This window comes from Pseudoliparis swirei, chromosome 3 (assembly GCF_029220125.1).
Source record: "Pseudoliparis swirei isolate HS2019 ecotype Mariana Trench chromosome 3, NWPU_hadal_v1, whole genome shotgun sequence".
Lineage (NCBI taxonomy): Eukaryota > Metazoa > Chordata > Actinopteri > Perciformes > Liparidae > Pseudoliparis > Pseudoliparis swirei.
In genome coordinates this window covers 11,227,505-11,245,028 of record NC_079390.1, presented here as the reverse complement: position 1 = coordinate 11,245,028, position 17,524 = coordinate 11,227,505, and the positions used below count along the sequence as shown (strand labels likewise).

General features: G+C 39.5%; 1 protein-coding gene across 8 annotated transcripts in view; it reads left to right on the top strand.

Annotated features, from left to right (window-relative positions):
* The first annotated feature begins 4,616 nt into the window (after window positions 1-4,616).
* Window positions 4,617-17,524, top strand: part of LOC130189014 (seizure protein 6 homolog) — a 96,108-nt gene continuing 83,200 nt past the window's right edge. For 7 of the 8 annotated variants that reach the window (XR_008830694.1, XR_008830693.1, XM_056407674.1 and 4 more), the window contains exon 1: window positions 4,617-4,945. Coding sequence is in view for 5 of the 8 variants with exons in the window: in XM_056407674.1 (XP_056263649.1) it covers window positions 4,861-4,945 (85 nt within the window). In the remaining 3 variants the exon portion in view is untranslated. The remainder of the gene's footprint in view (window positions 4,946-17,524) is intronic. The other variant, XM_056407639.1, reaches the window with a different exon arrangement.

The window sequence follows — 17,524 nt, the reverse complement described above, 5'->3', positions numbered from 1 at the left end:
AAGACGGCAAGAAAAAGCAATGAATTAAAGAGAACACACGATCCATGGCTTCTCACAGTGGCTGTTAGATCAGTAAACAATACAGTAGCTCTAGATCTATTACAGCGATTCTCCTGTAATATACATATATATATATATATATATAAATATGTTTTAATTGAGGAGCATTACCAGTTTCACAAACAGTACATGGTAACACATCATAGTGCGTATCAGTTCAGTTATGGCAAAGGCATAACCTGTAAGAAATTACTGATTTGGTCAGTTGTAGACAGCTAATGTCCATATGGCATTGTACTTAATATGTGTTTGTCTTATTTTAGTTCAAATGTTTAAATATTTTAGAATGTATTTCATATGTCCATTGCGTCTACTGATCATACCGAATGTGTAACATGTACTTTAATTACTGTGCCAGGAATACTCGAAGCATAAGGAATTTGGTTAATTTTCACATCGGGCATCATCAGCATTTTGCCAATGTTACCAATTCAATATGTAAATCCTATGAATAACCTTGAACAGTCAGTTCCAGAAGAGGAGACTCATACGAGTGAACAGAATGAGTCACACCTGGTTTGGTCTAGTGTTAGTCTGTCTCTCATCATTAGGGATATAGATTAAGCTCTCCAGCCTGTTTATCCGGTATGATCTGTTTTCACAGTCTGAGGTGAAGTGTCATTAAAATAATACGATTAAATTAAAAAAGTCTTGTCAACATACTAAATCAATCAAAGCACTGAAATCAAGAGCAGCACATTATTATGTTGTATACAGCACAACATTTCTTAGAAATGACATGCAAAAAGAAATGGGGGAACACAATTAAATGAACGCAACATGGATGTTTTCAGCTTTCTTTCATCTTTTCAGTGGCGAATACAATTTGACAGAAATCCCTGCATCATTCTGCGGGAAGAAGCCGTGTTCTTGTGGTTAAATGAAGATGCCGCAAATTTAGTAACGACGCGGACATGAACCTCAAAACATTCAATATCCAATTATGTCAACATTTAAAAAGAAGTTGGTGTGTGTGTGTATCTGACAATATATGAAGAAAAAAAATGTTGCTCCTATGAAGAATGGATAACTTTCTTTGAATGTTGTTTTGGTGGAGAAAGTGGCTTTGAAAAAACGAAAAAACACTTTGAGAGAATCAATACTATTTGAGATTAACTGTTCAGGGTTTCTTCTCTGGCTGTTTACTCTAGATGTATAATTAAAACTGTTGGTAGCACTTCAGACGTAATTATAGCTATTTTTCAAAGAAATCCTAAAAAGGAAAAACAAACTTCATTTTTAAAAATAAATATAAACCAGAGTCTAGTTTAAGGCTGCATTGAGTTGCATCAGATACAGTTCAAGCTATTTCTAACAGTCGTGAGTTAGGTATATATTATTATCTGAAACAAACTCTGATATATTCCCTCAGTTCAAACCCAAAATCTGTTTCATTTTCCTCCCCTCTGCACCTGCCATCTGATTGGCGCTCCCTAATAAAAGACAAATAGCAGTAAATAACAGTGATTTTGGGTCGGTATTCTGTTTGCGACCGTTGGCTGAAAGGGGTCACGGTTCTGCGCTGTGAATGTAACACGCGATGATTAGCCCCGCGTGCATTTGTGAGTCCTCTGACTGTGATATTGCTGCCGCCAGTGACTGTAATATGGGCTGTAATTTGTAGGTTGTAATGCTACGTGGGCAGGGACTCATTGATAGCGTTTGGCACGCAGCCTTGCTTTGATGAAGCACTTCGCCAAGGCAGTCAGTCTGAATATCACAGGCAGTGCTCTGATTCAGTGGGAGTGTGTTTGTTAGCTGAACATGCCGCGTAATAATCAGTCAGTCCTTAGCCATCTAATGAACAGTCATCATACCATGTTTTTTACATAATACTGCCATCTAAGATTACCTTAATGCATGTAAAGGCTTGCTGCCGACGTGTGCCTCATTACCTTGGAACATTGGTCATTTCATTTCAAGGGTCTGATTTTCATTAACTGCTCTGCCCCCCTAGCCATTAGCAGAATGAAAGCTCGGCTGGAACCATCTGGCTGCCAACTAGACCTCAGGGCTGCTTTATGGCTCCACCGAGCTTCACTAAAGGGAAAGTTGCACTATTAGATCCTCTTCTGATTCAGGCCAGAGGGAAATACGGGAGTGATGTGAGGAGTGTCCCGTGCTTGGGGATGTATAGGGAGGTGGGTGTGGGGTGGGGGTGGGGGGAGGGGGACAGGGAGATAAATTTAGAAGAAAAAGAGACACGTTGGTGCAGTGATAGAGGAGACAGAGGGAGGCAAAGTGAGACAAAGTCAAATAGAGCCGGAAAGAAAAAGTCAACATGAAAGAGAGAGAATCAAAAGGAGAGTGCAACAATAGTACGTGTGCTATGACCATGTTGTTTCTGATATGAGATATCTAAAAAGGCAGCTGAGTCTTAAGTGACACGAAGAATGAAGATTCATCCGTCGACTGGCGATAACATCACACTTATGGCTCATAACGGGATAATGCTTTAAAGTGGACCTCAGAGGACGGACAAGCAGACTTGACTGATCTACTGCACACCTTTTTACTTTCACAATAAGTGGTCTTGTTTTGAAACAGAATCTGCTCACAGATATTTTTTCTGAGTCCTCCATGCTGCCTGTTTCTCTCCCAGTGCTTGTAATCCCTCCTCCTGTCCCCATCTCTATTCTTGCCTTCTAATTGCTTTATTTTCATACCATTTTGGTCTTGTCTCACACAACAGACTTGTGAACGGACATGAACCTGTCCTCTTCTGTTTGGGTGACAGGGTGCACAGAAAAACTATCCAAATGCCCAGGAAAATAATCGAGATGACTCCCAGAAACAAGCAACAAAACCTGAGTTTCAACTATGACTGTTCATGCATCATTTATGTCGAAGTTATCGACTGGATGAAGAGAACACATCGTAATTATTTTACTGTCTATAATAAGCTTCTTGATGTAACGGGCTATTGTGACCTAGATAACAGAAGTAGGTTTAATAATAGTACTACGCCAATAACCTGTTGGTGTCATCAGGACAGAGCACATTCAGAACAACTTAGCACACTAGTTATTTCAAAATAATCACTTTTGTCACACCCAGGCTGTTAATGAATTGAAGCATAGATAACAACAACAAAACAGTGACGGAATAATCTATTGATCTTTTCACTTGCGGTGTCTCCACAGGAAGGTCAGAGGTTAACCACACATCAACTCTTAGGGCTTGTGTGTGTTTGACGTTTGCTCGTTGCTTCAGTTTAGTAATGATCTGCCGATACGCGCAAGACTAATTCTAATATTTATCACAGTTTTGTTTCACGCCGCTACACCGACGAAATATTGTACTACTGGTTGTGCTCTACCCGCAGTAACCAATTTAGGAGCCCAGCTTTATTCATTAAAGTAGAGCTCTCCTGTAAGCACTGGGCAGACATGTGTCACCAGCAAATAGATACAGCCCTGAAAGATACACTGAAACTCGAAAAGGGACATATAAAAGTGATCTCAGAGACTCGGAGCATGTCATGATTATTTCCAGAACCTGAGGACCGTCTCACCTCAGGGTTAGTCATGCACAGCAGGGTCTGAGCTTTACTGGGGATGGGTCTAAAAAAAGAAAGAAAAGAAGCTGATATTGTCCAGACTGTCAGAATGGTGTCAAACTAGATGTAGCAACATAACTTAAAGTAATCCAATATAATAGTTGCATGGGCAATGGCATACAAATTATTACAAATACTACACATATGTAGGTGTTTATAATACTACAAATATGTAGGTGGATAAAAGGTAAATGTCATGATGTGGAACACCTGACTGGTAAAATTGAATTTCTGAATAAAACAAATCATGTTTTTCTAGTCGGTATCTAGCATTTTATGGTAATTTTGTACACAAGCAAACCTCCCCCTCCCCCATAATGTCTCTACAGCAAACACTTTGATTATAATGTTAGGAGATGGGATTGTAACCTTATTTATACCGCAGAGCTTGGAAACAAAGAAGTTCTAAATACTATTTTATAAAATATTTAAAGATTTTTTAAATTTGAAACCGTATTACTTTAAAATACTATTCCTAAACACTTAAGAAAAATACTTGCAATTATAACATTTAAAAAAAAGTAGGACCCTTGCTATGTAAAACCGTGTTTATTGTGACTGTCTGTGTTCCTTGACCATGCTACCAAGGATATTCTGATCCCAATAAGTTAATTGTTATTATGTATAGGATTAAAACGTAAAACTAGATAAGTATAACACATATGGTGCTTATTATAAGTGAGCCACACCAGCAGCACTAGATTGGTAAACCTAAACAAAACAAAAATACTCTAAGAATGTAATAATGTAATTTTCTCTAGATCTGAACTTAATTGTGAACGTGATGTTGTTTAAAAATAAAGAACCACATAACGACTGTGCTCCTAAAGAAGAACTCGGGAGGATGTAAAAGGAGATGCAGAGAGGCCAGCATTGAAACTCCCCCAACTAACTTCGAGCAGGCTGTTCCCTGAGCTGACGCTAGGAGCTGTCCGCGGTGCTGAAGCCTCGGCTCGCTGCCTCGTCTCTCCATGTGCGGACGGCTCTCACACACAGACGGGCATCCGCGCACGGAGCGTCCACATTTAAAAAAAAAAGGGACCTCCGTATTTCACTTGATAATTGTCGACTGTCTTCACACTATAACAGAGGAAGTGCCCCGGCGGACCGCGCGGCTCAGTTTGTGTTTTGCGCACGACAGAATTTGTCGCTTTCCTTTGTTTTTCTTAAACCCTGGAAGTATTCTCAACACGAGGACGTGTTCTGCAGCTACGCGAAGAGCGATCGCCACTTGAGTAAACATGTGTGTGAGACAAGACTGTCAATTGAGGACCCTCTTCACGGCGTTGGTGCTCGCCGCCGCCGTGGCCGACATCTATGGACAAGGTAAGAACTTGGGTCTCGCACGCACTTTGTGGGGATTGTTTCGGTTACTTCCTTTTGTCGAACTGCACGAGGCGAAGGTGGGCAAGGACACCACGATCAGATCTACAAGTGTGTGTGTGGCGGCGCTTGCACAGCGAACCCTTTGATTTTGAATTCACAATGTTTTGATTGAATTCTTGAAACAATCAAGCTAAAGAAACTACAACATTACCGGTTTATTTAATTATCAGCAGACATTCTAAGCTGCTAGGATACTATATAAACTACAGAAATAACTTCAATATTAAATAAGAAGGCTGATATATATATATATATATAATATGTATACACACATATATAAACACACACACACACACATATATATATATATATATATATATATTGTTTACATATATCAGCCTTCAATAATGTCCATACTGCACATAGAGTGTAGCTCATTTGAAGTTATAGATCCTCCGATTTTGCCACTGGGTAATATGTGTTTAACGGTGTATCAGTTACATAACGGTTTACTGTCAATTTACAGAACCTCTTTAGAGTGCTATAACAACACACACACACACACACACACACACACACACACACACACACACACACAATAAAACCTATTTTGAACCATATTTAATCTAACATGATTCATTTTCTTTGTGAGATACTTATTTATTTGTTGATGCCCGGAGTAAACAGTCAAGAAGTGACTTGTTATGGGCATCGAGGTCTGTGTGTGACAGACGGTGTTCGGTAATAAGACTCTAATCCTCAGGAATTGCTGAAGATTATTGACCAAGCTGTTTGACACAGTTGAGTGCTTGTGCGAAGCGGCGACGCACACTGGCCTTGTCCTAATTATTTCTCTATTGTGCCTCTGCCCTCTCTTGATCATTCTAACTATGCAAGCTGTTTTTCTACCAGTGTTTCAGCTTGTCGGTACAATTATTAATATAACCCCCCCCCCCCTCCACAAAGATGTGGTGATTTATATCTTCTAGCTTTTTCTCATGCAGTTTCAGCTGAACATCAGCCACCTCCAAGGTAGTGCATGTAGATACAGTTTGTCCATCAGGATAGCAGTAACGTATACAATGTGCAGCAAAAATATTTACATCTGTAGTCATTTATTTGAGCGGGATTACATCTTAAATATGTAATAAAAATCGATGCACAAGTCGGAAAATGCACATCACATCGTCAGCTAATACACATATCTCATAATGCTGCAACATATTCCAGAGTACATGACCGGAGGCTTTTCTACAATTTCTTTTCGTGAATGGTTTTTATGAAAGCAGTCTTTTTCATGTTGAAAATGAACACATCGAAGGACAAGTAATTCATAAACAATGTAATCATTTGAAAATCTGTTCACATTGCCTGGGCTGTTTCAGCCATTACATCTCAGCCCATGCAAAACCAATGCTGGACTAGCGCCTGAAACAACAGTTTACACTATCAACAAAACATCTGCTGATGGATATCAAGAGGAGGAAAGGTGCTGCGTCGCAACAACAAAAGATTTCAGAACCTTACACAAGCACTTTGCACATTTGAGGTACAGCCTCAGAAGACTTGTCCTATTGTTTGAATCTTTGATGAACTTCTTTGAGTAAACACACAGTAGTGCTTATAAGTAGAAGATGTATGCATATTTTAGTGTTGACAAATGCACACATACCAAGAACACACCTGCACTGCTCGCTCACCGCTCGCAATTCTCGGGAGGGGAAAAATGCACACTACACTATTTCTTTTTTGAGAGCAAAATAAAAAGTAATAATAAATAGCTTCCATGAGTGAATTCTCTGCCATTGCTTAGCAAGCAAATGTTCATGCTTTAGTAAATTCTCTTAGGCTGGCCATTTAGATTTTTGATTCTCGTGGTTTTGAGTGCGTCGACAAGCGGTGAGATCTGATTTTCTCATTTGTGGCACATGCCTGTTGTTCACAGGCTTCAGTCTGTTGCTGAGCGGGGGATACACACACCCATCCATTTCACTGGTATATGAGCAGACAACATTTTGGGGACTGTGACTTTAGTTTCCCATCGGCACTGTGCTGTTCATATTATTGTGTAGAGAACATTTTATTTTCAGTAATAAATGTAGCTTAATATTTGTTGTCGGGGTCATCAGAATTCTAAGGAAGTGATCGTTTCTTAATTTCTGGCTTTTTGTATTTTCCATCCAAGTTTATTGCTCCTGACGCTTTCTTAAAGCAAATTCTGCTTTTGTTATTTAAAAACATCACCCCACACACACAAATTGATGCTTTTCTTGTTTTGCAGAATAGAACAAAAACAGAATACTAAAACAGATGGATGAAAAAGATTTTACAAATATTTCTTGCGAAGCAGGTCGTGGCCTTTGACTACATTTTGTGCGGCGGCTTTGTTAAGCATTAAATAGAAAGCAACACCTCAAAATGACAAAAGGAAATGCAAGCATGCAAAAAATAATTACCCACTCATTAATTAAAAGAAAATGATGAATGGGTCTGCAGGGACAAAGTTCATGGTTGTAACAAACAATGTTGTTTTCTAAATTAATTGGTCAAGGGTTCTATACCTTTAATTTATTTTCCACATTAACAAGAGGTCATTCAGGGAGACGGAAAGAAGAAAAGAACTGTTTCAAAGAGGATCATTACAATTCTGATCAGAACCTCTCAGTTCTTCATGTTCCTTTGACAGCAAAAACAGCAAGATAATTAGATGGACATGCCAAAGACGTACAAGTCAAGTGAGTCGTGACTGAAATTAAGTTATGTGTTCCATCTGTAACCTGGGATGGAATCTGTCTCACAGCATGAATACAAAAATAAATCCACACACATTAACTCTGATTGAAATAAAATGGTGATCGCTCCATGATAATTAAAATGTAATTATGTGAATTGGGTGAAGTAGTGAACAACAAAGCTGCCCATGCACAGCACCCAGCAACAGTATTCAGAGGATACAGTATGATTACCGAATTGTGACAAGTAATACTTAACATGGGAACACTTTAATTATTTCCAATGCGGTACTGCGAGCGACAAAGTGACAAAACCTGTTATGGACATTTACTTGGATATACAATCTGAAGGCAACAGCTTTAACTTGTCATAAAAGGTATCAATCAAATTTCCACTCTGTAAGAAACCATGTAATCAGATGAAACTGCTATTACTTTAATAACACTCTTCGAAATAATATAAAAAATATAAAAAAGGCAGATGCCATGTATCTGTCGTCATAGAAACATTTCTAACCACTATCTACAATCTACATTAAGTAAAAAAATCTCACCGTGGTTTATACGCTCATTTCCAATTCTGTCGTTACAAAGCAGCTCAATAATAATTACATTTTGTAAAATGATTCAAATGAGTACGTCTGATAAAATCCAGATACATAATTAATAGCTAATCACGCATCCATTCAGTGTGGAGAGTTTTTTGCTGGCCTCGGTGCTGCACTTGAAGTTTTCCACATTGTAATGACATTCAGCTGAGCCTATTATCTTTATGCTTACACATTATCTCCACCTGTTAACAATGATCTGTAGCCATCAGGGAGTTGGAGAAAGGGATGTTTTATGTATCCTAAAGCTCATTAAAATGAGTTACGATCTCCTCGTGGTTGACAGAGCACTCCTTGACATTCCACTGTTGGTTTAAGGAATGTGTATAGTCAAGTCTTAGTTGAAATATATCTGGCAAATATGATTCATCATTAAAACATATTGCAAGTTAGTTCCTATAAAACAACAACTTTGCATCCAGTGCTCATGGAGATTTTTGTCTTCTTCCTAAAACTAAAACTCTACTGTGAGGCTGTTTTGGACTTGTGATTATTGTTATAAGAGTTCTATATTAAAACTGCACCATACCTCATGGAGAGCGAGAACATTTCTGAGGACCCGCTTTTGTTGTGGCACCTGTTACCACAATGGAATTAATTACTTTCACATTTCAAAAAAGCATTTTGTGTGTTACTCATTGAGCTCAGTAGTGTTTGTCTCGCTGACATGACGGGTTACGACACTTGCGATGCTGTTCATAATCACAAACGGTCATGAAATGAGCCAGGATTGTGGGAATAAGAAGGCAATACTTTCGAGTAGATTGCTGCTTTGAGTGATGTGCTTGAAAAATCTGAACATCCTCTAGTTCCAGGGGTGGCAACAGGAATTATTCAACACCTGTTTGTTGGATTGCCAGTGATTAACTTCATCAAGGGCTATTCAGCATCTGTGTGCTGTCATAATTAGTTTAACTTTCCCAAGGCCTGTCAATGGTAAATGAGAGTCATTATGCCAGAATGCCCCTCTTCAAGGCTTGGCGCCTGCCTGCCTCAGCCCCTCTCTGTGCCTGTCTCGGTCTCTTTCACTGCCTCCTAGGTGGAGCTCACAGCTTGGCTGAATGTGACTCATTTTCAACTCTTCATGTGCAAATGCCTCTCTCTCGCTGCGTGAGAATGTTCTATGCATTCTAATTTGAGTCATTGCCTCATATATTTTCTCCCGTTAAAGTGTGCAGCTTTGTTTGTGGAAGGAAAGGAGTATTTTTGCAAGGATCTTTTGGCGATTTCATCACAGCTTTTCTTGGAATGGGTCTCCAACAGCTGGTTCAGTCCTATAGAAATAAAGCCTGGTGGCTTCACTAAATCAGGCTGTACTTCAGCTCAATCTGCAGTTCAGTATTAAAATTCAGATGTGGAGAGCGGTGAAGTAGTTGGTTTATTTCTTTTCCTCCTATTCTTGCGATGTGGTCAAAATGCAGCATCAGCTTTAAAAATGAGGGCAACCAGCTATGTTGTATGAATAGTGAAATACATATTTGTATCATCAGTTTCTTTGTCAGGTTCCCTTTCCTCCCTGTTTTATTCAACATTTTGCGTTTTAATTTGATCTTAAGGGAGACTTAGACATGAACGGTTTCTGCTTCAGAGTAATTGAACAATTTAGTGTCCTTACTTTGGGGCAAACTAACAAATTAACTTAATGCATTCTGTTCTCCAGCACTGAAAACATGTAAATAGACTTTTTAATTTCTCTTTCTTATATAATTGCTTTGTTAGCATACCGTATATTTATGCATACATACTATGCATACATACTCCCTGCATACACTATATATTTTTAATCTCTTAATAAAATACCATTAACACCGACAACATACTCACCATCAAATTATTTAGTAAGCAGTAACAGTATTGGCTGCTTGAAAATTAACCAATAAAGCAAGAACATGTTCAGGTTTCTAATTCCATTATAAATAAATGAGAGCAACAATATTATAATTCAAGCAACGTAATTAGATTTTTGGATATTTACTTGACTTATTTGCCTCAGCTCTTATCTCAGGTACATTTGTATCTATTATTCATGAGGTGTATAAGAAAATAAATTAAATACAGTTATATTTTACAAAACAACACTCAATATGTGAGTTATTACTAAAGCGTGCAACGAAGCAGGAACGACTTGAGATACCAAGATTCTCAAAAATAATAAAAAATCCTTATATCCAGACTCATTCTGTTATAGCTACTCAGAGTCTTTAAAACTTTTTTTTTTACAATATTGCCATACGTTACCAAAATGCATAGTACAGTAAAGCATTTAAAATGAAAACAATGCTTTCCTGAACACATTTCGCACCCTGTTTATTTCATCACATTGGCAGTTTGGATGATGATATGTTTGTGTTGAGCCAAAACACAGATATTAAAAGTTAACAAGCTGACAATCAGATTATCCCCATGTAACCACGGCAAAAGAGAGACATTTCCTCAGGATTGGAGGCAGGCACCAAGAGTTGCTCCACTTATGAAATGTCCCACCCGAGCAGAGTTTGCTGAGGCCGGACTTCCGGCAGGGAGGGCAATGGACTCTGGGAAAAACGGACGGGCATATGCAGTTAATTTATTCCAAGCAAAAAACCCTAAATGAAGCCATGTCTACTACTTTGTCAATGCAGTAGATTGCTTGCTTACTTCTACCTACTTTGCTTTTGGCCTTGCTTCTTATCGATCCCTCCAGTCGTCCACTGACAAAAGAGTCGGCGTGCTTTGCCTCCCAGGCCAGGCCTCCTTTCCACACCTTTCACGCTCTGCCTGGCCCTGTACACACCTCTCTAATCAGGACTGGCGTGTTTTGCGGCTGCAGTGGGGATGGCTCTCTGAAACGATTAGGCTTTGGGACAGCTCCGGCTCTCTTCCCCTCTTCTCCACGCCACAATCCATCTAGAAGGCATTTCATCTGTGGCTGCGGGAAGGCTTATGCGGGGTCGAAGAGCGCTGGGTGAAAAGCAGCAGGTAATAGGCTGTGTAATGTGTTTGCGGGGAGTAGTTTTAGTATTCACAGTTAGTGCTGACCTCTGGCAGGTTGAGCCACCCCACAGTAATTTTCTCTGAAAAGATGTAATTGAATTCATCAGGATGAGTAAACATATTATAAGTAGCAACGAAAGATAACAATGTTGTGGATAGATCAAGGAAGTTGATAGTAGCTCCATGAGTAATTGAAAATAGTTAAAGACAAACATAGGTGAAGAAAGTCTGCAGAAAGATGGGAGAACACATTGCATTTATAGTTGCAGCGTGGCTATTCTCGAGCAACATCTGTCCTGGTTTTAAGTACTGCAAGCGGATCATAAGCACCACAGACATTGGATGCTTGCAGTGGGTGCAGTGCTGGCTAAAGTTCAGCAAAATATCAGAGGCATACATCCATTTCCAAGCCTTCTGCTTCGCTGACGTGTTCAGGTCACACAACACAGACACAGAGCAGATGTAACCCTGAGCCTCGTGCTCTGTAGTACGACGTATTGAAGTGTCCTCCCAGAGGACCTTGTGTATCATTTAGAGGTTCGAACATCGACCGCCATCTTCAAAATATCGAACATTGTCAGTCCCAGCAACTGCCGAGTGGTCGAGCAATTGTCTGCCAGTAACAAGGCGGTCCTCTGCCACGGCTTCTCTCCTGGTGATGGAGAGCCCGCTCATTGTGGCCGTTCTCATCAGTCAAAGCAGCCTTTAGAGAGAAAGCCCGTCCTTAAGAATGGATTAGTTAGCAGGGAACAGCTGTAGCTCTGTTTGACCACGTCATTGATTGCTGGACTATAGCTTTTAGTGGTAAAAGCTGCTCCATGCATTGGCTGCTACTGACCTCTCTTTAATGGTGACGTGATGTTTAGGAGCTTCCATTGATAGAGGGAATGTAATGAAAGCCAATACTGTTGACAGGAACATACTGTAACTCAGTGCTTATTGTCTCTTTGTACCTTCTCTTTTTACATATGGAATAAAGACAAGGTGACATCTGAAATATCTCAGCAGCTATTGGATAGATTCCCATTACATATTGTTCAGATATACAGATAGTGCTACCATGAGGTTTACATTTGGGTGAACTATCGTATGGATTATGGTTAGTATTATTTCTGATATCCATGGTCCAAAGGAATGAATCATAATGAATGTTCCCCTCAGAAAATCTGCATAACTGACATTTTCATCAGCCTCAGCTGTAATTTATGCTTAACCCTTGTGTTGCCTTCGGGTCATTTTGACCCGATTCAATATTTAACCCTCCTGTCGCCTTCGGGTCAATTTGACCCGATTCAATGTTTAATGTCGGTGTTCTTTCAGGAGTCAACAAACAAACATAAAGTACCTCACACTTAAACTTGGAAAACAATATTAATTCTAATAATTTTCTGGAGATTTTAATAGCTGGGGTCATATTGACCTCAAGGGTAAAATATGTTAGTAAATATAAAGGTAACAGGAGGGTTAAACATTGAATCGGGTCATATTGACCCAAAGGCGACAGGAGGGTGAAACATTGAATCGGGTCAAATTGACCCGAAGGCAACACAAGGGTTAAACTAAATATCCAGTATTAGTATGCTAACATGCTAATAAACACAGTTATCTCGATCTGAAAAAGAACATTACTGTCCATATAGCATTTATAGCTTTCATTTTTAGTTTTAATGCAAGATCAATATGAATGTGTGTGTGTGTGTGTGTGTGTGTGTGTGTGTGTGTGTGTGTGTGTGTGTGTGTGTGTGTGAATATGCAAATTGACATTTTGGTCGCCTTCTGTTTTTGTTTTTTTGCTGAATTTCTGAATCCCATCGGCCCACACTTAGATTGTATAAATATATTATCATTCTAGCCTCTCAATCCTCAACAATATAGGAACAAAAATGACCCAATGATTTAACCCAAGAAACCAGTTTTTATTGCTCAGCAGCTTGGGGGAGGAGCAAGTATTCAGTCCATGAAGCCTGGCTGGGTGTGCTTGGAAGGATTAAATCGGAATTATGAAGGCAAACAGAGACAGGGAATTATGGCAGTAGGGCTGATCCTTTCCAAAGATTGGACCTTTTACACAGTATGTTCACAGTAAACTATTCAGGAAGATAATATAATTTGAGGATACAGCATTTAATGATTTTAAGATTATTTGATGGAAATTTGAGAACAGTTTGACATGAATGGTACATTTGGGGAAATCCAAATATTATCCAGCCCATGTAGAATACGTAATCTTATAATAATGTAATTAATACATTTAACATTGTTGCAATACGACAATTTAGCAATGTGAGCACTTTAAGTTTAACAACAAAAATATTGAACCAACTGCTGCTGCCATCATTATAATTGTCTATCATTATTCAAGGCACTACAGCACGTTGGGTCCACGTCTACATTTCATTTCATGTGAATTCCGTTGTATTGTGTGACTTCTTTTCATTTCTGCATTGCAACCTGGATTCTTAATGTTTGCCCCTTACATGAAAAACATTATCTTGAATGACAATACAATATCGTTATCCTTACTGCCATAGATTATGATTTACTCTCCCTGTCTATTGCAGACTATTAACCAACATTGTGGCTGATGTTACAGAATTAAATGGTTTATTTAAAAATAATATGATAAGTTCAAAAAATAAATCAGAGAATCCTGCTGTCTCAGAACATTCTTGATGTGCTGCTGAATGAATCTACAATTTTGAGTGCTGTATTGTAAAGTGTTATTGTAACAATAACCTATTTTACCTAGGAGTCTGCAGTATATCAGAAGTAGATCTCCATCGTAGATCTGGATGCATATGAGAACATATTGAACCAATTATATAAAGTGTTGTAACATTGCTGTTCGTACATAATTCAGTTCAAAAGATGTACGTATATGCAGGATCAGGCCAAAAGGGCAAAAATCAAAACTGCATCTTGCACCATCCACATTTCTGACCAAGACAAACAAAGATCTCCAGAAAAGTGGAAAAAGCAGTTGATATGCTTTTGGACCAAATTTTGCAGACACCAAGCAAGCAACTGAGGTAGGTAGGCACTCGATATGACAGAAACGATACTGTAAACGTGCAAGAAGGTAGAAAAAAACATTGACTGCCAGACAGGGGACTGGGAGAAGCCAGGCGGTCTGACAAAAAATAGGTTGTAATGAGGTGCAACTGCAGGCAGCTGGTCACAAAGGCTGATGAGGAGACGAGCTACAGGTGTGCAGGACAGCGGGACACGCTAACGACGCCTGCTGGACCGGTGCGGCTGGAGGCCTTCTTTTTCACAGACACGTTGACATGTCACAGTAGGAAAGCACATGGAAAAATACAATTAATGATGACCAAAGACCATCTTAGCTACAGTTTAGGGATCCTTATAATGTGCATTCTGGCTCACTGCCACACTGTCATGGTTTACTGGGACACTTGATTAGAACAGAGATATTATTAATGAGAGCAGTAACAGCTTGAAGTTGCAAAGCCTGCTCTGTCTACTAATTGCCCACTATCCCCTTTTTGCTGGGGTTTAGTTGTGAATACTCATATGCCTGTATGCTATCGATGAGGCTGCAGCCCAGTTAGCTTATGCTAGCATGTAACAAGGGTTAAGACAGGGCTCTCAAGTGTCACGCATTGAGCGTGAGACTCACGCATTTTGGTCTTAAGTCACTCACTCCCGCCACACATCGTATTTCTCACGCTGAAAAAAACTCTCGCCGATTTAATGTTTTAATGTGCCGCAGCGCGCCAACATGAGCTGGCCGCACTGCCCTCACCGTGGAGCAGGGTTGCCAGGTCTGTGTGACAAAACCAGCCCAATGGCCAATCAAAACCAGCCCAAAACCAGCCCCAAAACCAGCCCAATATCAGAACTCAAAATATGCCCGTGCCAAACCATATACACTGCTTTTAAAGTCCAACAGCATTGCTATAATTGCCAAATGTATTGTAATATCTACAAATTAACACCAAATGTTTAGTATGCCAGCATTAAAAGCAGTTTTCCCGAAAGAGTTATTTCACCTATGTCCTAAAATGGCCTTGTGTAATTAGATACAGTATATTATCATAAATAAAATGTGTGTATGTGCTGATCTGGAGTCAGTTTGGTAGGATTTGGTTATAAATAAATTATTTCATTTAAAATATGGATTTTTATTTAAAGATATACATGTAATTTGCATGCAAAATAGGTCTACCCGAAACAGCGGACACAAAATTCAACCCGCGGCAACACTTCAAAAGTAGCCCAATTCCGCGGGAAAACCGCGGACCTGGCAACACTGCCGTGGAGGAATCAAGCGCTGCCCTGGAGTTCTGCTGTGAGGAGCCACTTATCAGCCAATCAAAAAAAGAAATGGGCTACACAATAGCCAATCCGAAAAAAACCCATATCTGTTGTATCTGGGTAAGATTTAATCCAGCAACCAATGAAAATAAAGCATCCTGGAATTGCGTGCGACTGACTGACATCCGAAAATTTCGTTCTATATCAAAACTTGAGAGCCCTGTTTAAGAGCTAGCACGGCTCTGTCAAAATAGAAAATCCACCGAGTGGCACCTTAAAATCTTCCATGCAGTATATTAATGCTGCTAAGCTAAACCTGCAGGCTCCATCTTTATAATTTAGCATACATGCATAACAGGTAGCATCGATCTGCTCGTAAACCTTGCCGCATGAGGCAAATAAGCATATCTCCCCAACTCAAAAATAAAACGGTTTGCCTTGTTGGGACCAACTTTTTTAATCAATTTTTGTCCTCATAACATGATTAATACAAGTACGCAGGAACTGAAGGAGATAGAAGCAGAAAGAGGCAATAGAAAGAAAGGCAATAGGCACAGTTGTCCCCATGATATCAGTTTAACCTCTGGTGGAAATGTCTGCTAAGTGAACCATCAATCATTCATTTGCTGCTAATAACTTTAAACATGCATTAATGGACTTAATGGTGATTTGTGTGTCAAATGTAATGAATAATGGCTTATCGCATCACTGATATGAAAGACAGGTAAACGGATGACAGTTAAAGCTTCATCTAGACCAGACATGGGCAAACTACGGCCCGCGGGCCACATCCGGCCCGTTAGGCTTTTTAATCCGGCCCGCCGAACTTGTCCAAATCGCGACTTTGTTTACTTCCGGTGTGCGTTGGCGCGGAAAGAACTCGTCACACGAAACCCTTCACCGTGATTTGTCAATCCGTTTGTCTGTCAACATTTTTCGAAAAAAACAACCAATGAGCACTCAGTAAATCACAAAGGACCCGCCCACCACACAGGTGACGCTCATTTAGAAACAGCTGCAGTGATTTTGGCGAGCAGCGTGGAGCCTCCGGAGGAGCTGCAGAGCCACGAGGAGGAACACGCAGCCAGAAGAGATCCACTTGGACCCGGGTAAGAGTCTTTACTAAACGTTACGTGTCCCGTCACGGTGTCCGTTACATGTGCGCGGTGCTGACTAGTATTGTATTTTACAGAGAGGATTCACCAGCGCCTGCAGCTCAACCTGCCCGGCCAGTAAAGAGGTCTCGTGCCCCCTAGGACCACCAGCACGACACTATGACATGATGTTATTATAGTGAAGCCATATTGTAAATAGTCTGTGCCAATAGTTGTGTTCTGTTTTCTATTTCTCAACATGTATATAATGTAGTTGTATTTACTTATGTACAATACATATTTATAAAAAATAAAAATAAAGTAATGGTCATTTTTTATTTGCACACACCCCATGAAACTTTATCTGCAATATGAAGTCATTTCTCAGTCCCATCTTTATCATTTTGGTGAATGTGTGACGGACCACATCATTTTTACTCAAAACGATAACAAATTTAGTTTTCCACATTTATTTACATGTATCTAGCATTGTATTCAGAGATTTCACTGCTTTTGTGAACCTATGACCTTTGGTAAACCTATTTCAAACACCAAAACAGTTCGTCCACATGAGTAAAGGTGTGTTTTCAGAAGAGATATGAAGAATTTTTAAAAATCAAACTTCAATTTTCAGCATTAGGGCCATATTTTCTCTTTCCACTTGTACCTGAGGACAATTGTGCCTCAATATATAGAGAGCTGAGACAATCCGTCCATTATTTTGCGGGGTTTAGAACAATTAGAAATTATTGAGCTTGATTAATTCGTTGGGTAATAATATGTTTTGAATGTTGAAAGTGATTCCATTGATCTTTTTCCAGTAAATGTTGATTTCTTTAACTTTGCACCTTCAATTGAAATGTATAAAAATGACGCAATCTCCAGGTTTAATAA